We start from the raw sequence: 18,860 nt of genomic DNA, 5'->3' as shown, positions 1-18,860 counted from the left end.
CACGCACACACATCAGAGAAAGGCCCTTGTGCTTGCATTGTACAATATCCTTTCAGAATCCCAGTCTCATTATTTCTTCTGTATTGATTTAAAATTAAAATCTTCATAATTGTGAAGGTCATCCAGTTTCAAAATCGATTTCAAAGAGGACAATAGCTTTTTATTCAAGTGTGGGCACAGGAGGGCGTGGAGATGGCAGAAGATCCATTAAGAGCTGCTTCTCTGGTTCCACTCTAAGTGACTACATGACGTGCTACTGTCTATTACTTTGTGTTTCAATAGTTGTTTTTCACTGCATATTTCTTTTGACCATGTGAGTTTCAGGGTTACTGACTCAACCACTTAGTCACAGTCACGTCATTGCTCTCACTGCCAATATTGGAAGCTACGAGCTCTGAAAGCCTACCTTATTTCCAACCTCATGATACCTTATGTGAATTATGAGCATCACTCCTGTTTTTATTCTTTCACTAAACTGATCTGTGAGAGTTAATAGTATGCAGTAGGTGTCTTCCCTTTTGAGATGAGGTAGCACAGCCTTAAAAAGGGACCTATTATGCTTTCATGTATTTTGTGTCTTATATACTGTTACAATAAAGGATGTTCATATAAAACATGGCCAAAGTTTCAAATAATAAGGTAAATGTATGCAAAAGAAAACCCCAAGAGCAAAAACCTCAGGCTTCCTACTGTTCTGTGTTTGTTTGTTGTGTGTGTCCAGCAGTTTTTTCTACTGGCTGCAGTATGATGTCATAGTATGCAGGCATGCTACAGGCACACTACTGTTTATATTACGTAGCCTACACTGCTAAACAAAACTGTATGCTAACATCAGGGGAACATGTAATCTTGGTTGCAGATGTTGTAGATTTCTCTCAGGTATCAGATCAGATTCCTGGTGAAACATGTCATCATTACAGTTATTCACCGCCTGCCAGTATGTTGTGAACATACAAGTAGCTACATCCTAACATCAGGGAAACCTGTAATCTTTGTTGCTGGTGGTCATTTGTCATTAATTTCAGATCTTGGTCCTGCAGGAACATGTGTGGTTGTGTTTAGAAGCTTTTAATGGTGATTTTACAGTCGTTTCCCAGCTGCAATGATGGTACTGACCAATTAGAACAGACGGGGCTTTTTAGTGTTTTTGACAGAGGTAAAAAAACAGGTGGTACAGCACAGACAGTATGAAGAATATAAAGTGTTACTCTTTTTACCATTAAAGCATGTATACATTCTAGTAGAAATCTTAAATACAAGTATGAACCTGAAAAAAGGAATAATAAGTCCTTCTCCTTCGGTGTGATAGGAGGATGACCTAAAGAAGTGGCCTTGGATAATTTATTGTAGCATTTTTACCTACTTCACTGATTCTATGTGTCATGCAAAAGATGAAGTGATGAACAATCTGAAAAACTCTTAGGCCTTTGCACTCTTTTTCTTTTCAGAGCAGCAGTCAAGAACCTCTTCATCTGACATCTCTTCCTAGTGCATGAGTAGAGTCAGAAGCCTCTTAAATTTGTGTTATAAAGAAGTACTTTTAAATTAGGTAGAAGGAAACATGAGATGGATGACATTGTAAAAGGGTGAGAAAGATCAAATTAGTGTTAGATTTAAAGGACAGATGGAAGAATCTAATGTTGTCTGCTGCATCTTGTCTCCAGGTCACCGTACTCTCTACATTGGGGTTCACGTTCCCCTGGGCAGGAGGTCGCACCGACGCCACCGTCACCACGGACACAGACACAGGAAGAGGTCCAAGGAGAGGGACTCCTCAGCTGATGATGGAAGAGAATCCCCTTCACACAGTAGGTCTTCAAAATGGACTGATGCTAACTCTTGAATTGACTGAATTGACTTTAAAAAATATGAAAAATCTCATTTTTTAGGGAAGATTTGAGTTAACTCCAAACCACTTCCACCAGTGTGCATCACGTTCTATTTCTCTGTGTCAAATCTTTTCTGTTGCATGCTTTCCTTCTTCATTCTCAATCTCCACTCGTCCTCCGCCTGTCCCATTTGGTGCAGCAGACACACCAGCTCAGAGGGTGCAGTTTCTGTTGGGGACAGAGGATGGCGATGAGGAACACATCCCCCACGCCCTATTCACCGAGCTGGACGAAATCTGCCTCAGGGAGGGTGAGGACGCAGAATGGAAAGAGACAGCCAGGTACACCACTGCAGTTGGCCACATGGGCTGGATCTGTCCAGCTGTGCCATTGTTCCTTTGTTGCACCTGAGAGTTTGATCCTGTTCGTGTTTGACTGCAAGCTTTTATCACAGGGCTGTTGTTATGGCGACGTATCTCTAAGGGTGTCAACACGTTACTTCATTTTACACTACACGCTTTTTTACTTCATCAAAGCTTACTAGCACTTCTTATAAAAATACATTTTGACCTTAATTGTGCTGCTTGTCAAGAGTAAAATTGATCTGTGCAGGCATGTTTAATAAGAAATCAGCTTTTTATACTTACTTACTCTATACTTTATACTGTCAAACATAAATGCTTCACATCTTTATGTATTTACCAAGTTGTGATATTAATGTGTGCAGGTGGCTTAAGTTTGAGGAGGATGTTGAGGATGGTGGCGAGCGGTGGAGTAAACCCTACGTAGCCACTCTGTCTCTACATAGTCTCTTTGAGCTTCGCAGCTGCATCATGAATGGCACCGTAATGCTGGACATGAGAGCCAACTCTCTGGAGGAGATTGCAGGTAAACACTCTGTGCCACATCTGAGCAAACAAAAATTATGTGGAGTTCCCCAAGGCTCCATTGGCGGGCCTCTTCTTTTTAACCTTTACTACCTCAGATTATGATAAACAAAGTATCTTAACATGATTACACAGTCAACACACATAATTACTTAAAAGAAGACACCCCTGGTTTGACATATGTAATATTGGCTCAATCCCAGTACACCCCTTGTCCCTATTACTTAGCCCTTATGCCTCTGTTTTGCACATTCATGTCAAGCGTGTCCTAATTCTTGTTGGGATAGAGGGGTCGGGTGAAGTGTCAGGGCTACATAGCCCTCCAAACAGAGATGTTTTACTCAAAACCGAGAGTTATGAGAAATTAATAAAGATATTAAAACTATAAAGACCTTTATCCTAGTTTATCTTAGAAAATGCCATCAATGATCATAACGATACTGATGATGTATCCGAGTCTCAAAGGGTCGTCCCATTTCAGAGGGGAAGATTTTAACCACTAATGTTACTCCCTGTTACTCTGTTCTGAAGGGCAAAGGGGCATTCGAAAATGAATGATGGGCTAAAAATAAGAAATGGGATTGGGCCTTTGTTACATTCATAGTTTTTAAAGTCTCCCCGGCCCCAGCTGACTTCACTTGAGGTAATTACTCAGACTTTGCACAGCTCCTTCTGCAACCACAGAAGGCATTATAACATATATGCAGTACATATAGCCCACAAGTCCTGTAAGAGACTTTCCCCTTCACAATACAACCAACTTGAAAGCTTTGCAGCGGGGCAGAAGTCAGGTCAACAAGGCTGACATCATGACCAGTAAACAGATGTCCACCTAGAAAACTGTGTTTTAGTTTTTGAGGGCAGAGTGTTTATGTCATTGTGGGAAAAACTGTGCTACTGAAGAGATCTGGCGAACTTAACCTGGTTTGGTGCGATTAAATCAGCAGCAGTGGGTCAGTTTTTGTCGGAATAATCAGCTTAGCATCTCTGGCCGGAGGAGTAGCCTTTGTGAGTTTAAAATGAACTGTTCAATGAGTAATGAGGAAACCTACATTTATGTGTTCCCTTATGTGTGTTTTACTTGTCAGACATGGTTCTGGATCAGCATGAGTTGTCGGGCACTGTAGGTCAGGATGCCAGGAAGAGGATCCGTGAAGCCCTCCTCAAACAGCACCACCACCAAAACCACAAGAAACTGGCAAACCGCATACCTATTGTACGCTCCTTCGCTGACATAGGCAAGAAGCAATCTGAGCCTCATTCCATGGACAAGAATGGTGAGCACATACACATCACCCTGTTATATTCTCTACTCTTTCCATGGTGACCATAAATGTTGTTGTATGTTAATATATACAGGATGTATTATATGTATGACGTCATAATCCTTTGCATGATTTTTCCAAAGTGTGTCCATCTGTGACTTGCTGTTTTACTGCTGTTTGATGTCTCATTTTCTCCTCTTGTTTGTGTTTCTCCGTGTTTCTCCGTATGTGTTCTTGTCTGCTGTATGTTGCATGTGTGTGTGTGTGTGTGCACGTGTGTCATTCACTTAACCAGTAAATGGCCTCCATTATTACACTTTGAAATCTCCCAAGTGTTTGCCTGAACTCCCCAAGAGCACTCCACCTAGGAAGGCCTTTTCCTGCGTGGCATGGCGGCGGTGTGTGTGTTGTGTGTCATGTTTGTCCACCCCTCCATCTAGCTCCTCCAGGAGCTTTGGCCACATGACCCCAGACACGCCCTTTGGCAAAACCAACACCAAACGCCTTAGTGGTCTCCAGGCAGTTGCACAGGGCTACTGTCCCATCGCATATGAAGACACAGAGCAGGAAATCTGCACAGGCAACCAGAGCGCCCAAGCTGATGCTTAACACTAAAAGCCTAGAGATAGTCCTGCTGTAGTAATAGAATAAAAAGGAGCAAATTAAAGTGGAGAGCATCATCATGAAAGGTTAGAATGGGTTATTTGCAGTCAAGAAGAGAGAGGACCTCTGCATTCTTAAATTCGTGCATCCGTATTCAAAGCTCACTGTCGTGATGCTCCTTTGGCTCTTCTATTTTGAAACTTTATTTAAAAAATAAAAAGGATGTAGTAAAGTATGCAGACCTTTTTTGTACTTTAAGTATCTTAAGTATCTTCGAATAATTTTTAAGTAGTAGTCATTCTACAGAATTATTTATAAGGCCAAACAGGGCGGGTGCAGTGTTGTCATGGTAATGCTCTCCACTTTTTGTCATCGTCAACAATTTGTTTAATGACTAGAAACCATAGGAGATTTGTGACTCGTGTTTTTCACCCATAACAATGTCTAATTAGTAATAGTGGTAGCTCTTTGCTTTATTCATTGTGTGACACCCCAACACGAAATTTAATCTTTGTTTTGTTGCCTTTGTCATTCAAAGAAATAGTTCAATATTTTCGGAATATGCTCTTTCTTGCAGAGAGTTAGTTATAGTGTGGTGCAGGAATGACCCAGAAATGAGTTAGCATTTTATCACCTTGAATCTCCAATTTCCCTTGTCTCAAAGTCAATGGTTTTTTTGAATGGTTTATGGTTAGACGCCTGAAATAAGGTCTGCGGTTAACACAAGCTTAAGAGACTTTCACATTTTGTTTTATGACATAAAATACATAAGTAAATACCCCACCCATGAATTTTGAAGCCTCTACATGTCTTAATAAAGATAGTTGCTAAGAAGCCTTTGCCTTTTACTTCTGGTGATTGCATTTACTTTTCAAAAATCATAAACATAATGTTCATTTGTGAAGTTTATCTTGTTGAATTGAGCTTAATTTTGTTTGTCATAGGTCTTATTTTCTGCAATAATCCAAAATCCAGTTAAAAAAATCCTGTATTAAGGGAACCAGGGCCAATGTTAACTTCCTTGTGGGCTTAAAAAAAAATGTCATCCCTGCACCACTTTGTTTCTCCTTATGTCTTAACGGTAGCCTAAATGTGAAGCTGTTTAGCTTAGCTTAGCATACGGTCTAGAAACAAGGGGAAACAGCTTGCCTGGCTTTGTCTGAGGGTGATAAAAATCTGCCTACAAGCACCATAACTCACTAAGTGACACGTTACATTAGTTTTTTTTGTCTGTATTAAAAGGTAAGTGTAAAAATAACTGTTTGGGGTTTGACGATGAGGGTTATGTTCTGGAGTATTTATGCTAAACTAAGCTAACCAGCTACTGGCTCTGCCTTAATTTTGAGAGTGGTATCGATATTCTCATCCGACTTGTTGCATGTATTTCTGAACTATTCTCTCAAAGGAATCTTTTAACATTTTGGGCACGATGAGACAATCGATATCATTCTCATGTTCGTATGCTAAATATGAAGCTACAGCAAGCAGCTGGTTAGCTTAGCTTAGTGGTGAGTTTAAGAGATGCAAGTGCAAGGAATTTGTTACCACTGGAGAGCCAGGCTAGCTATTTCTAGTTAGCTAAACTTGGCTAACCAGCTGCTGGCCACAGGCCTTCTATAGCTTCATGTTGAACTGACAGCCATGAGGGTGGTTTCAATCTTTTTATCTGACTCTCTGCAGAAGAGCATATAAGAATATATCCTAAAGCATCCAACAATTCCTTTAGTGGTAGTAGCATCACTCCTTTACTGAAACAGGTGTCATTTTAAACAAGCCACATTTTAACGTTGCCTTCAAGTGCTGTATTTAGCTCACACAGCTGCAACAGGTGCATTCACATCACAAACAGGAAATGGGAATGTGTTGTCATTAACGGTGGGTCGGACGTTTTGGAAGGATAAGGGTAAGAGTACCATCCACTGCTGTTTACTGTGTCAAAAAGAACTGCTTAAAACACTATTCAGAGATTCAAAAAACTGTCATAAATACTGTATACAGTCAGACACAAAGGTAGGCTAAAGTTGTGTGTTTCATTTTGATAGATGCTGGTAGATTAGTAATGCATTGTTAGTTGATGTTTTGTTAGCATTATGTTAGCGTAATATTTGCTAGCTTATCTTTGTCCAGATGATTGGGCCTCCAAGTTTTTGAATTGCAGACAGGTGTCAGTGCTAACACCAAACACTACATAGACATCAGGGCCCATAACCTTAATGAGTGGCAAGCTGTCAATGTCTCGAACGATCAATAGCTTTAACTAACTTCAGTTTTGTAATATTTTGCTCCTTTGCCTCTATCAAGAGCTCCTCTTTATACAGACATTTGTCTTTCGCAAATATTTTTACATTTTTGATGATGAACATTTCAAAGATAAGAGATGATTAGACCAGTAGCTACCTTAGCTTATCCTTCCAAGATGGCGGCGCCGCCTTAGAATGCTCTGTGATTCCCATTCCCTGTTGGTTGAGATTTAAGTTTAAAAGGAGCAATCTTTGACTTTGTTTCAGTGGAACTGAAACAAAAAAACCATTTTAAATAAGCACCTATAGCGTGTCCCAGGAATGAGTCCTACAACCTGAAAATAAGTTAGTATTTACTACTCACGGTACTCACAGTTCCCTTGTCTTGAAGTCAGTGTGTTTTTTGATGAGGAACCAAGGCGACGCTAACTTTCACGTCAGCCAACAGAACAACTCCCTGGAGCACTCTATTTGTTGATACACTTAAATTTGAAATTGAAGTTAAAGATTGTACCTCATTTATTTTAATTACACTTGATTTGGAGAGACTGAGCCTGAGGTCTAAGTATAACCACTGTGTCCACTGCACCACTGAGTATTCATCAGATTTATATTAAGCTAACTCACCAGGTACACTCTGAAACCAGATACAATATTGTCCTTTGTCTTTAGGGCTGAACCCCTTTTATCAGTAAATGTACAGCACCTACAACAAAGGGGTCCACTGTTGTATCATCTGTTTCAGAGAATGTAACTGTACCCTCTCATTACTCACTGGAGACCTTTGTCTTTGTGTGGGAAAGTAGTGTTGTAATAGGCTGAGTCTCCGTGAAAATTGACATAATGATGCTTTCCTGCTCTGCCTGACAGGCCAAACGGTTTCACCTCAATCCCAGCCAGCTAACAATGAGGGCAAACAGGACGTCAGCCGAGAAAACAGCGCAGTCGACTTCAGCAAGGTGAGCAACCAGACCCACCACTGATCCTACTGTTTATCTACAGCCACTGATATCTGGAAACATAACTAGTGCTGCATATTTAACCAAGGTTGGGTTACATGTGAAATGGTCACTATAAGCCTCTGACCCTGGGAAACCAACTGGAATTTAACAGGAGTAAAGTTTGTTTTCTTTTGTTGTGTGGAGACAGATTCAGCCAGTGTTGGATTTTAATTCAGATTATTTATTATAATAGTCACAGTCAATCTGTAAGGTAAAAGCAGAACAGAACATTCATACATGTGTTTTGTCTAAAGATGGTTTCTTTCTGTCACACAGATTGACCTCCACTTCATGAAGAAGATCCCTCCTGGTGCTGAGGCATCTAACGTCCTGGTGGGAGAGCTGGAATTCCTAGAGCGCCCTGTGGTGGCTTTCGTCCGCCTGGCTCCTGCTGTGCTGCTCAATGGCCTGGCTGAGGTTCCCATCACCACCAGGTTATACACAAACTGCTGGAAAAGCTCCCTGCTTCTCTCTGCTTCTCTTTCTCTCTGTATTCTGTGTCAAGTCTGGACAGATGAGCTGATAATCCCCTGAATGCTTCACTAGGAAAGGATTGGACTTTTACCCAAACCTGTTGTCCTTTGTGTTGCACAGGTTTCTTTTCATCCTGCTTGGCCCGATGGGAAAGGGTCCACAGTATCATGAAATTGGTCGGTCTATTGCTACACTGATGACTGATGAGGTGAGGCACATTATCAAGGTTCAGATCCGAGCTGTGGTATTGATGCTAGCAGTGGTGGACAAACTATTCAGTTATTTTACTTTCATGATAGTGGAAATACAACAATGTGAACATATGCCATAACAAAAATGAGAACTTGTGCTTTGAGACTGGACTCACTTTAGAAATGAAGGCTAAAAGCTGAGCAGACTTGTCTTGGTGACCCATAAATATTGAAAATGATCTACTAAATGTAGTTTAAGCTGTTGGTGCTCTGCCAGACTGTCATGATTAATGAATAACATGACCAGGAAGCATCAGTGTCTCCATAACCTAATGCACACCTTTAGTTGTAGCAGCTGGCTCCAGAGTAAAATGAGGAAAACTCTGAATTCAGATGAGAAAAAAAATAACCTTTCATTATCAAATCGATTCATCTATACTCATAAACGAGTAGCTTAATAGTGTTAACCTCCTCTCCAGCATATATTTTCTTCCCTGCAGCCATGTAAATGATTCTGCCATAAAAATCACTTATTTATGTTCTAGTTCCTGCCTGCTTTAGTTATTTAAAGAGATCCTTTTGGTTTTTGTCAAATATTTAACATAACTATTAAAATGTTTTCATTTGTCTATTGTATTGATTATTAGAAATACTTAGTTTTCATGTCACCTTTCCTATTTTAAATAAGTCGTTCGAAGCCGGGAATCAAACGGCTAAATCAAATAATTGCATCTCACCACAGGCCAACCTTCACCACTGCTTTGTGTATTTTTGGTGTAAATGCTCAGGCTGCAACATATTCGCGTGAATGACATTACGTCCTTAAGGTACAGCTACGTAATTAACTTAAAGTTATGGAGGTTAGTTTTAGGCAATAAAAGTTACTGTGGTTAGATTTAGGAGGAGTAACATGGCGAGGATGTACCTTAAAATGACTCAAAAGTTCACACAGATCCGAACACATGACTCGAGGGAAAAGTCCTGGGGGGAAAACTTTTTTTTTTTTTTTTTTGTGACCCGTGCACCACCCCAACTTGCCTCTTTAAAAGCACTTGGGACTGCTTGTTTACTGCTGTCAGTAAAGGTATAAATGTAACATATTTGTGGTCTGCAGAAACATACAGTGCCAACATTTTTGTGTGGCGACTGTGCTATAAGTACAGTGCTTGAGGAGATATACTGATGTGCTTTCAACCACTAGATGTCAGTTCCATGATAAAACTCTATCTTTAAGTTACTCACTGTAGATGTGAGATATTTTCTATATATATTTTTTAATTTTTATATATGGCATTAGGGTATTTTAGGGAGTAGGGAAACCATCCTGTAAATCCACCTAAGAGCTCTAGTATCTAGAGTATGTCATAAAAACAGTGACAGGATTTCCCAGTGCAGCCATGAGCTAACGTAGCTGACTGTCATAAGTGCCAGATGTTGCTTTTTTTCTTTTGTTGGCAGCGGTCCTGTGGGATGTATGAAAATAGAAGTGTATGGATGTCAGCCTACTTCATTATGTATGGGAATGAATTGTACCCATCACTATGATATGCTTTACAGCCACTGTGTGCAAAAATCATATTCTGTTTTCCATATAAATACAGTATGATGACGGCTGATTGACATTCTGCATATTTCACATTGATGTGTTTATTTCATGTATGGTGATAGTAATAATCCTCTACTGACAAAACCTTTTATGGCGTTGGTATATGACTTTTGTAAATCGATTTAAATGTACTCAGTGACTCAGCGTTGTAGCACAGAACAGACTGTTAAAGAAAAGAGCTCTCTTCATCTGTCTCCACAGATTTTCCATGATGTTGCTTACAAGGCCAAAGACAGGAATGACTTGGTGGCAGGCATCGATGAGTTCCTGGACCAGGTGACAGTGTTACCCCCTGGAGAGTGGGACCCTTCCATCAGAATAGAGCCTCCCAAAAACGTTCCCTCTCAGGTAAACTAGTTTACTTTTTCTTTTCTTTTCTTTTCTTTTTTCAAGTGTGTTTTTTGGTACAAATTGATTGGTTGTTTGTACACTCTTAGAAATATGGGTTCCAGTAGGCTTCTTCACGAAGGGCTGAAGCTCTACCTAGAACCATTTGCTTCTGAAGAACCCTATTTTGAAGAAAGGGTCCTTCAAGAGTTCTTTGTAAGACTTAAGCTGTGTCTCAATTCAGGGGCTGCAGCCTTCAAAGGCTGAATTTGAGGGCAGATTGCGTCACATTGGCGCGACCACGGCCGTCCCATTTCGAAGGCTCCTTTAAATGCGGCCGAGAAATGCAGCCTTCTTTTCCGAGAATGCAATGGATGAATCCTTTGAGGCCTAGCCTTTCCAAAGATGCACTGCAGGCTGGTGACGATTATATATTGCGTTAAGTAACAGTCATTAACTAGCTAACGGTTAACTGTTGTTAACATTACTATTAGCGAAAAGCACACAGCTTAAACAATCTTAATTTAATAAATTTACCTGACAACAGTCCATCAGCCTGAAATATATCAAAATGGTGGTGTCTACGATGGTGAATCATCTCCTCAAGTATTAAATAAAAAAAAAAATATACATAATAACAATCTCTGGGTCCATGATTTAGGGCTAACTAACTTACTCCTTCTTTTTTCAAGTGCAGCTGGTTGCTAAGTAATGAACGCCAATGGGTCGGGGCAAGAACAACTGGTGATGCAACCAGGAAATCCCCCGCAGACCGGATGTCCCATTTTGGAGACCGTTTGACCGCACAACTACATCGACCGCAAAGGCCGCTTCCTTCAAAGGCTACAGCCCCTGAATTTGAGACACAGCTTTAGGGTTCCATTAAGAATCCTTTCCATCCAGTGAACCCTTTTTGAAACAGAGAGTTCTTCAAGGATTGTTGAAAGCATGGGTGTTAAAAGATCTTCACCCTAAAATATTCAAATGTTTACCTATGTTTCAAATGGTGTTTTAAGATGTAGATGTTTCTGGAATCCCCTTAATCAATTCATTTTACTTTTGCTCTGCCATAGTTGATATCTTTACCATCTTTTCATGCCATGCAATACCTGCGGTCGTCTTCTTTTTTTTTTTAACATGTACCCAGTACATGTCCCTTTGTATCTGGATCTCTGGAACAGAGTTTTGGTTCACAACTTTACTGCAACGTTGAAATAATATTAACTAAATCTGCTCCCCCTTAAAACATAATTGTGAACCCTGAGTGTTGTGCTGGCTGGAGCACATCAGCCCCAGCGCTTTAGGAGCCTCATGATGCCTGAGGCTGCAGGACGTGGTTCCCTTGGTTCCAGGCTAACTTGTTATTCTAAAACCCTGATGAGAGCAAGAGAGATCCATGGGAAATGTTGTCAATTATTATTATTTTAAGAGCCCTCCTGGGTGGGTACTAGATGAAACCCTTTGGATATAAAAGGGTTTTCGGTAGAAGCCCTTGGGTGGGCTCTTGTTTGCACCCTTAGAAGGTGGAAAGGTTCAAAGGTTCTGAACTGAACCCCTATTGAGGGTTTGGGTGGAATCTGTAACATGAAGTACATAGGATGACTGGTGCCATTTTTAAGACCCCCTTCATTGTTGCCACGCAAAAAGCTCAACCAAAACTAGACTGTTTACAGTTGGACAGTCTGTATATATCACTGTTCTTTGAAAATGTGCCTGTGAGTCTCCTCTGCGTCACACCGCCCGCTGAGAAATATTTAAACATCTGTGTTCTCCTCTAATCTCAACTGCGTTGTACTCTGTGCTTTGATGCCGCTCCCCAGGGTTCTGCTCTCAATCCTCTCCAAAACAGTAGTTATCTTTTCTCCATTAGTTATTTTGGTCTACTTTGAAAATCCGCCATCTTGTTTGGGAGAGAAATTTTGTTATCTAACAGAAAGCTGCTCCAGATGATTAAAAGAGTCTTGACTTTCTTTTCCTCATTGTCATTAGGCTCGTGTGGTGAATTAATGACATGCCACTGTGCAATTAGACTGCATGTGCTGATGAACTGTGTATCAGAACTGCCAGATTCATGCACGAGATATCAGTCATTTTGCGTTTTGGCTTGGATATAAGTTTGTTGGAATAACTGTAAAATCTGCTGCAACAAATGTCTGAGTGGAGATTTTAGTGCAGCTGGCGCTTGTTATCGTTCTCATGATGATGGCCAGTAACAGACAGTTGACTGACAGTGATCTTAACTGTACAGGAAAAGCGAAAGATTCCTCCCGTTCCCAACGGAGTGACAGATCTTGGAGAGTCGGAGGAACATGGAGGGCATGGTGGCCCTGAGCTCCAGCGCACTGGGAGGTGAGTGTTACATGGAGACGGTGTGATTTGTGTTGTACAGCCTTGAGCTCTCTGAGCGCGTCTTTGTCTCTGTCTTCCTGTCGCCTGTTAGCTGTCTCGCTGTCCCCCAAACTATAAATATAGCTCTCTTAAGAGGCAGACTACCGTACTGGCCCATTATCATTCCTCACACTTCAACTCCACAAAGACCTTTTGTTTGAGTTTTATTCATTAAGAGTTTAGATAGTCCAGCACTTTATCACACACAAAGGTACATTCTTCAATATTACAACATTGTGACATTATTTAGCCCATGCCTCGTTCAAGTACATTTACTCAAATACTGTACTTATGCAAAGTTTTGAGGTGCTTGTACTTCACTTGAATACCTCCATTGAATGCTTAATACTAAATTTATCTGACACCTAAAGTTACAGGATTCTTTTCAAATGTTATTTTTTTATTCTGATTTTCTTAAAATTCAATCAGAATTTTCCTTCTCAGCCTTTCACATGATGGTTTCATTGAAATAACTGTATGAGGCCCAAAGAGGACAAATTGTCCAACATTTAAAAGAAAAACAAAAATTAGAAAAAAGTCCAAAAAAAGGGGTCATATCATGACCCCTCAGATTTGTCTTGTGCCCCTTTGGAGGGGCCCAACCCCTAGGTTGGTAACCACTGGACTAAACTACCTAATTGTATATATAAAGTAGATCAAATAAGCTCCACCTCGGGCAATAACAGCAATTAAAATGCTGCTTACACATTGATGCATCTGTATTGACAATCTAAAAATGTCATATATAATAATATATCAGTCACATGAACTATTTCTGCAGAGCTAGTATTTTACTTTTCAGTATACTTTTATTTATTTTTAGAAATATATTCAAAGTCCCTCCTCCAATCAAAAATGTGTTTTCTTCTGTTTATGTCCCCTAAAATGTCTGATCTTGACCATTCTGACTTGTATGACTTGTATGTATACTGACTCCTTATCTGAGTCTGGGTCTGACTGAGGCTTAAACACGTACGGCTGAATCTCTCCGATGATTCCACTAAAGCTAACATTAGCAATCTTGATGCACACTGCTCTTTTCACCAGTCAGCCTAGCATGAGGAGCACTGGAGAGAGCCGAAAGTCAATGCAAAACCTGCCACAAGCAGCGGTGGGTGGAGAAATGGCCGCATTTAAACAATATTACACAAGAGGTTGTGCTTTACTGTCATTACTGGCAGGGCAGTAATGCAGCAGGACCAAGGTGTTTTTGGAGTGATGAGGAAGGTGTGCTGTCATGGTGATTTGCTCATGTTCTAAATGTATAGTTGACCAATCAGATTGCTTTGTCGGATATAGTTATCGTATAACTATAATTTCTCAACGAAGGAGAAAGAGTAGATCTGTCTCTAAAGTCCCAGGCTATGTATAAATGTGTGAGAGAGCACCCAGGCTTTTAAGGGTTAAAACTCAAAATGTACTGTTGTTATTTCTGTTAAGTCTTGACAGCAAGAATTAAGTTTTCACATATTTTGATGGTGCAAAGGGACAGCATGATTTGACAAGCCAGATATTAATATTTACAGAAGGAAATAAAGATGAAAAAAGCATTATGTTGTCATCACCCAGAAATCCCCTGATGGCAACCGGGGGATTCTTGAGCTCCAGCTTGGAACAATGAAATGATAGAGCAGTGTGCAGGGATGTTAAGTGTACATCTCATTGGTTTAATTGCAGGCGAGTGAGTGATGTGGTGCCGCTGAGCTGTGGCATGCTGCAGTACAGGATCTTATCCCAACTAAGATTGGCTGGAAGCTCAGTCTCAGCTATCACCCCCCACCCCACCCCCCACCCTTACTTCTCCACCAGCACCTCGTGGGACATGGCACTGCTGCCTCAGACTGAAATAAGCATAATGTCCCACCCACTGTTGCCATAGCAACCATCTCTAGCTGGTTCACCGCGGTCCCGGCTCACTGCAGCAGGCAGGCCTGCTCACTGTGGCTGAGAGTCATTCCGAGATAGATGCGTGAGTCCACAAATGTACACACTTCCATGGATATTATCACGTGCAACACGCAAGTAGGCTTCGTGTGGGAGCATTGTCCCTTTTTAATATTTTGGTTCACATGAGTAACACTATATATACTGAAAGCAGAGGAGCTAGTACTCTTAATACTTCTCTGCTAAGCTCACTTTTGTTCAGCAGCGGAGAGAAGTGCTGCCAAACTGCAATTATTGAGGTCTTAGTCACTGCAGCATTAGAACATGATACAGTTTATTAAGACAGTAAATAAGTTAGATGAGAAGATCAATACCACTGTCATGTCGAACTGTGTTTCAAGTTCTGTTCACAGAACCCCCAGATGCCATTTGTGGTGCCATAAGCATATGTATACCTAATGTTTGCGAGCGATTGTTAAATAAAATTCTTGTTTCACCACAGGTTATTTGGCGGGTTCGTCATGGACATCAAGCGAAAGGCTCCTCACTACCTTTCCGACTACACAGATGCCGTCAGTCTGCAGTGTCTGGCCTCCTTCCTCTTCCTCTACTGCGCCTGCATGTCACCTGTCATCACCTTCGGAGGACTCCTGGGTGAGGCCACAGAGGGACGTGTGGTAAGAAGCAACATCTTTATTGAGACTCACACCGAAACATTTTGTCTTAAACTTGCAATAACTGATTCTTGAAGTCATGACCACAACATTGATATATCATCACCACGTCATTGTACAGTCATGGCCAATATATTCACAAGAGTAGAGTTTTGAAACACTTTAGAAACAACCAAGGTCAGATATTTCCTTGAATCTACATATTTTGCCTGAGTATCTGGGGAGGACATGACTCAGAACACACGCTCTTTTTCAGCAGCACCCTGAAACAAAGGCTTGACAGGTCTTGCTCACAGGCTCCTTGAAACTAATTTCTGAGTAAAAAGAACACATACTCTCGCTTGAATTGCTGATAGTGCTCCACATATCTACACATACCTACATACATTTCTTTTTCATTTAAAACTGATATTGCGGCTTAAGGGATGGCAATGTCAGTCTGTTGGTTGGCTTTTTCACCGCTTTGGTTTGGAGTGAAATATCTCAGCATCCACTGGATGAACTGCTTTGAAAATCTGTACAGGCATTCATGGCACCCAGACAATTGATCCTAATATGACTTGGTGATCCCCTGACCTGATTTAGTGTCACTATTAGGTTGATATTTGTAGTTTTGAATGAAATGTCTCAAAAACAACTGGATCGAGAGAGGGGCAAAATCCCTTCCTAATCACTGTCCCTAATGGGATCTTATTTTGGGAAAAAAATATGTACAGTAGTCAATGGCAAGAGACAAATCATTTTTTGATCCCTTTTAAATTGTGCCATGAATTACACATATGATGTTTGTCGATTTTCAACATAATTTTGCAAGTCAAGAAAGGCACAGTTTGTTGTAGGTTTATTGTTGTACCATTTAATTTTATATAAAAACCAGTTAACTTCATCTCTCATCCGGGACGACATACGTCACCAACACCAGCTAGCTAGCTAGCTTGCAAGGTAACTGAGCTGTGTTCCATGCACAAATGTAAAGTTATCTTACCTGATGTCTTTTATCCAGCAACTCACTGATTCACAGATTTACCCCTCTTAGGCTATTTATTTCCAGTCATCATCAGGTCAAAATTTTGTTTGTGCGATACTTGGTTTATGACAAACTACCTGCAAAACTGATGATGTTCCTATCAGACTTAGCTCCACTTGACGTTTAGTGCTAAGATATACAGTATAAACATAAAGCTCACCAACACTCTCTTGTAGGGTCATTTCCCCCGACCTGTTAGTTCGATCTCTGCTGTCCAGAAGCATCCATACCGTTTGTATGAACTGTGACATTTTACCTACAATTGTCAAGGGCTTATGGGAAATGATGTTCTTCTAGAAACAGAAATATTTACTAAATGTTAGATTGTGTTTTTAACAAATGATTAACAGCATCTAGACAAGGAAAGTGTCTCACATTACTTAGTTTCCTGTGTTTCCAGAGTGCTATTGAGTCCCTGTTTGGGGCTTCCATGACTGGAATAGCCTACTCTCTTTTCGCCGGCCAGCCCCTCACCATCCTGGGCAGCACTGGGCCTGTTCTTGTCTTTGAAAAAATCCTCTTCAAGTTCTGCAAGTAGGTTATCATCTTCGATTTTCAGTACAAATTGTGTTTTTGTCGTACTAGAAAGTGTGTGCTTTCTGCTTGAGTGCGGATGCCATATCTAATTGCTTATCCCTTCACTCCTGTGTATGTGTGTGTGTGTGTCCTGTCTCTCTCAGGGAGTATGGCCTCTCCTACCTCTCCCTGAGGGCCTGTATTGGCCTCTGGACGGCCTTCTTCTGTCTACTGCTGGTGGCCACGGATGCCAGCTCACTTGTCTGTTACATCACACGCTTCACTGAGGAAGCTTTTGCTGCGCTGATCTGCATCATCTTCATCTACGAGGCACTAGAGAAGCTGATCCACCTGGGGGTGCACTACCCCATCAATAAAAACAACAACCTTCAGAAACTTACACAGTACTCGTAAGTGCTCTTTTGAAAATCCATAAGTGCTGCTGTTTGTGTTTGTTTGATTGTAATTTTGGACTGTTGGATAAAGACAGAGGAGGGAGAGGAGTGAGCCTGAATTTATTTCTTGGAAAAACAACTCAAACTCAAATGTGAACACACAGACATGATACACATACTTTTAGATTCAGTGTGACCAAAGACCCTGACACACCAAACAGACAGTTAGCTGTCAGTCAACGTTGGGCCATCGGTGAGTGTCTGTTGCCCTAGTTGGTGCAGTGTGTGTCCTGCACCATCTCCCCTCGCTGGCAACCATTGGCTTATTTTTTGCTGATTACGCATGTTGAATCAGTGACAGCAGAGCCCTTCAGTGAATTAAATCATTCTGACTGGCAGTTCAGCTTAGCACACAAGATGAGAAACAGAAGTCAGGAAAGTGAACAAAGAGCTAAAGGCAAGAGGGAGTGAGACCAAAACAAACTTGTTACAAACGGTAAGATTTTTTTTTTTTTTAATATTACAATATTATAAATTATATTATTATTATTATTATTGTTATTATTAAATTATAATATTTTCTTTAGCAGAAACATTGCTTGATGGTTTGTGGTCTTGTTCACTAGCAACGGTAAATATGCTTTGTTCTTTCAACACTGGACTGTGTTAAGGTTTCCCTTTTTGAATGACGATTACAGACTACCGCCGTCTCCTGGTGTGGAGAGTTATTTCCTCTCATGCAGGCACAGAACGTGTGTGCTAGATGGCCTTCAGCTGTAGTCTTTCCAGTGTGCTCATATGCAACTTTTTGGCTGAGACATAGGCTTTCATTGCCAGAGGAATAATTTCCTTTCTTGAATTTAGAGTGAAGTCAAAACATGACCACCCATTAAATATCTGTTTGGAAAAATTATGAGCTAACTGATGTCAAATATCCACTCTGACCCTTGAGACATTCTGTACTGATGTTGCCATTGTTGTTGCAGCCTGCGTTGCATACACAGTGTATCCAACTTGGCACATTTACACCCACGTGCTCTAGAGTTTTGCTGCATCATCAAATGACAGATGGTGCAGTGGTATAGTAGACACACTGTCCAGTTTTTCAGTAATGGTGCTTTATGGTGAATAATCCCATGTTGAGCGTGTGTCAGGAGCATCGTGCATTATCCCGACACATAAGCTGGCTGGTGGCTGTGTCAAGCCAAGAGCTCCTTCTGTGGTTTTCTATTCTGGTGTAGTGGACAGCAGGGGATGCTGACATTTAGTTTTGTAAAATGCCAGCAGAATAAGTCATTTCATGTTGATGGTTGAACGTGTCGGAAGTGGTGTGTAATGAAGAGTGAAACACTGCAGGACTGCAATTAATCTGCCCATAATTTTCTTGATTATTAAATGAATTGTTTCCTCTATAAAATTGGAAAAAGTGCCCATCACTAATTCCAAAGTGTACATATTAAACTTGCTTGTTTGGTGCCACTAACAGTCCAAAATCCAAAGATATTTAGTTTAATATCCAGGACACTAAGAAGCTCAGCAAATATTTATTATTA

At 40.7% G+C, this 18,860-nt stretch overlaps 1 protein-coding gene across 2 annotated transcripts in view; it reads left to right on the top strand.

The window, feature by feature from the left end:
• Positions 1-18,860, top strand: part of LOC125884705 (sodium-driven chloride bicarbonate exchanger-like) — a 57,966-nt gene that overhangs the window by 26,973 nt on the left and 12,133 nt on the right. For both annotated transcript variants that reach the window (XM_049569822.1, XM_049569821.1), the window contains exons 4-15: positions 1,665-1,808; positions 2,029-2,170; positions 2,557-2,717; positions 3,805-3,993; positions 7,695-7,783; positions 8,102-8,259; positions 8,420-8,507; positions 10,298-10,444; positions 12,672-12,772; positions 15,198-15,372; positions 16,797-16,930; positions 17,077-17,322. In XM_049569822.1, coding sequence (XP_049425779.1) covers positions 1,665-1,808; positions 2,029-2,170; positions 2,557-2,717; positions 3,805-3,993; positions 7,695-7,783; positions 8,102-8,259; positions 8,420-8,507; positions 10,298-10,444; positions 12,672-12,772; positions 15,198-15,372; positions 16,797-16,930; positions 17,077-17,322 — 1,774 coding nt within the window. The remainder of the gene's footprint in view (positions 1-1,664; positions 1,809-2,028; positions 2,171-2,556; positions 2,718-3,804; positions 3,994-7,694; positions 7,784-8,101; positions 8,260-8,419; positions 8,508-10,297; positions 10,445-12,671; positions 12,773-15,197; positions 15,373-16,796; positions 16,931-17,076; positions 17,323-18,860) is intronic.

The sequence above is a fragment of the Epinephelus fuscoguttatus genome, linkage group LG24 (assembly GCF_011397635.1).
Source record: "Epinephelus fuscoguttatus linkage group LG24, E.fuscoguttatus.final_Chr_v1".
Taxonomy (NCBI): domain Eukaryota; kingdom Metazoa; phylum Chordata; class Actinopteri; order Perciformes; family Serranidae; genus Epinephelus; species Epinephelus fuscoguttatus.
This window is presented reverse-complemented; position numbering and strand designations above follow the sequence as displayed.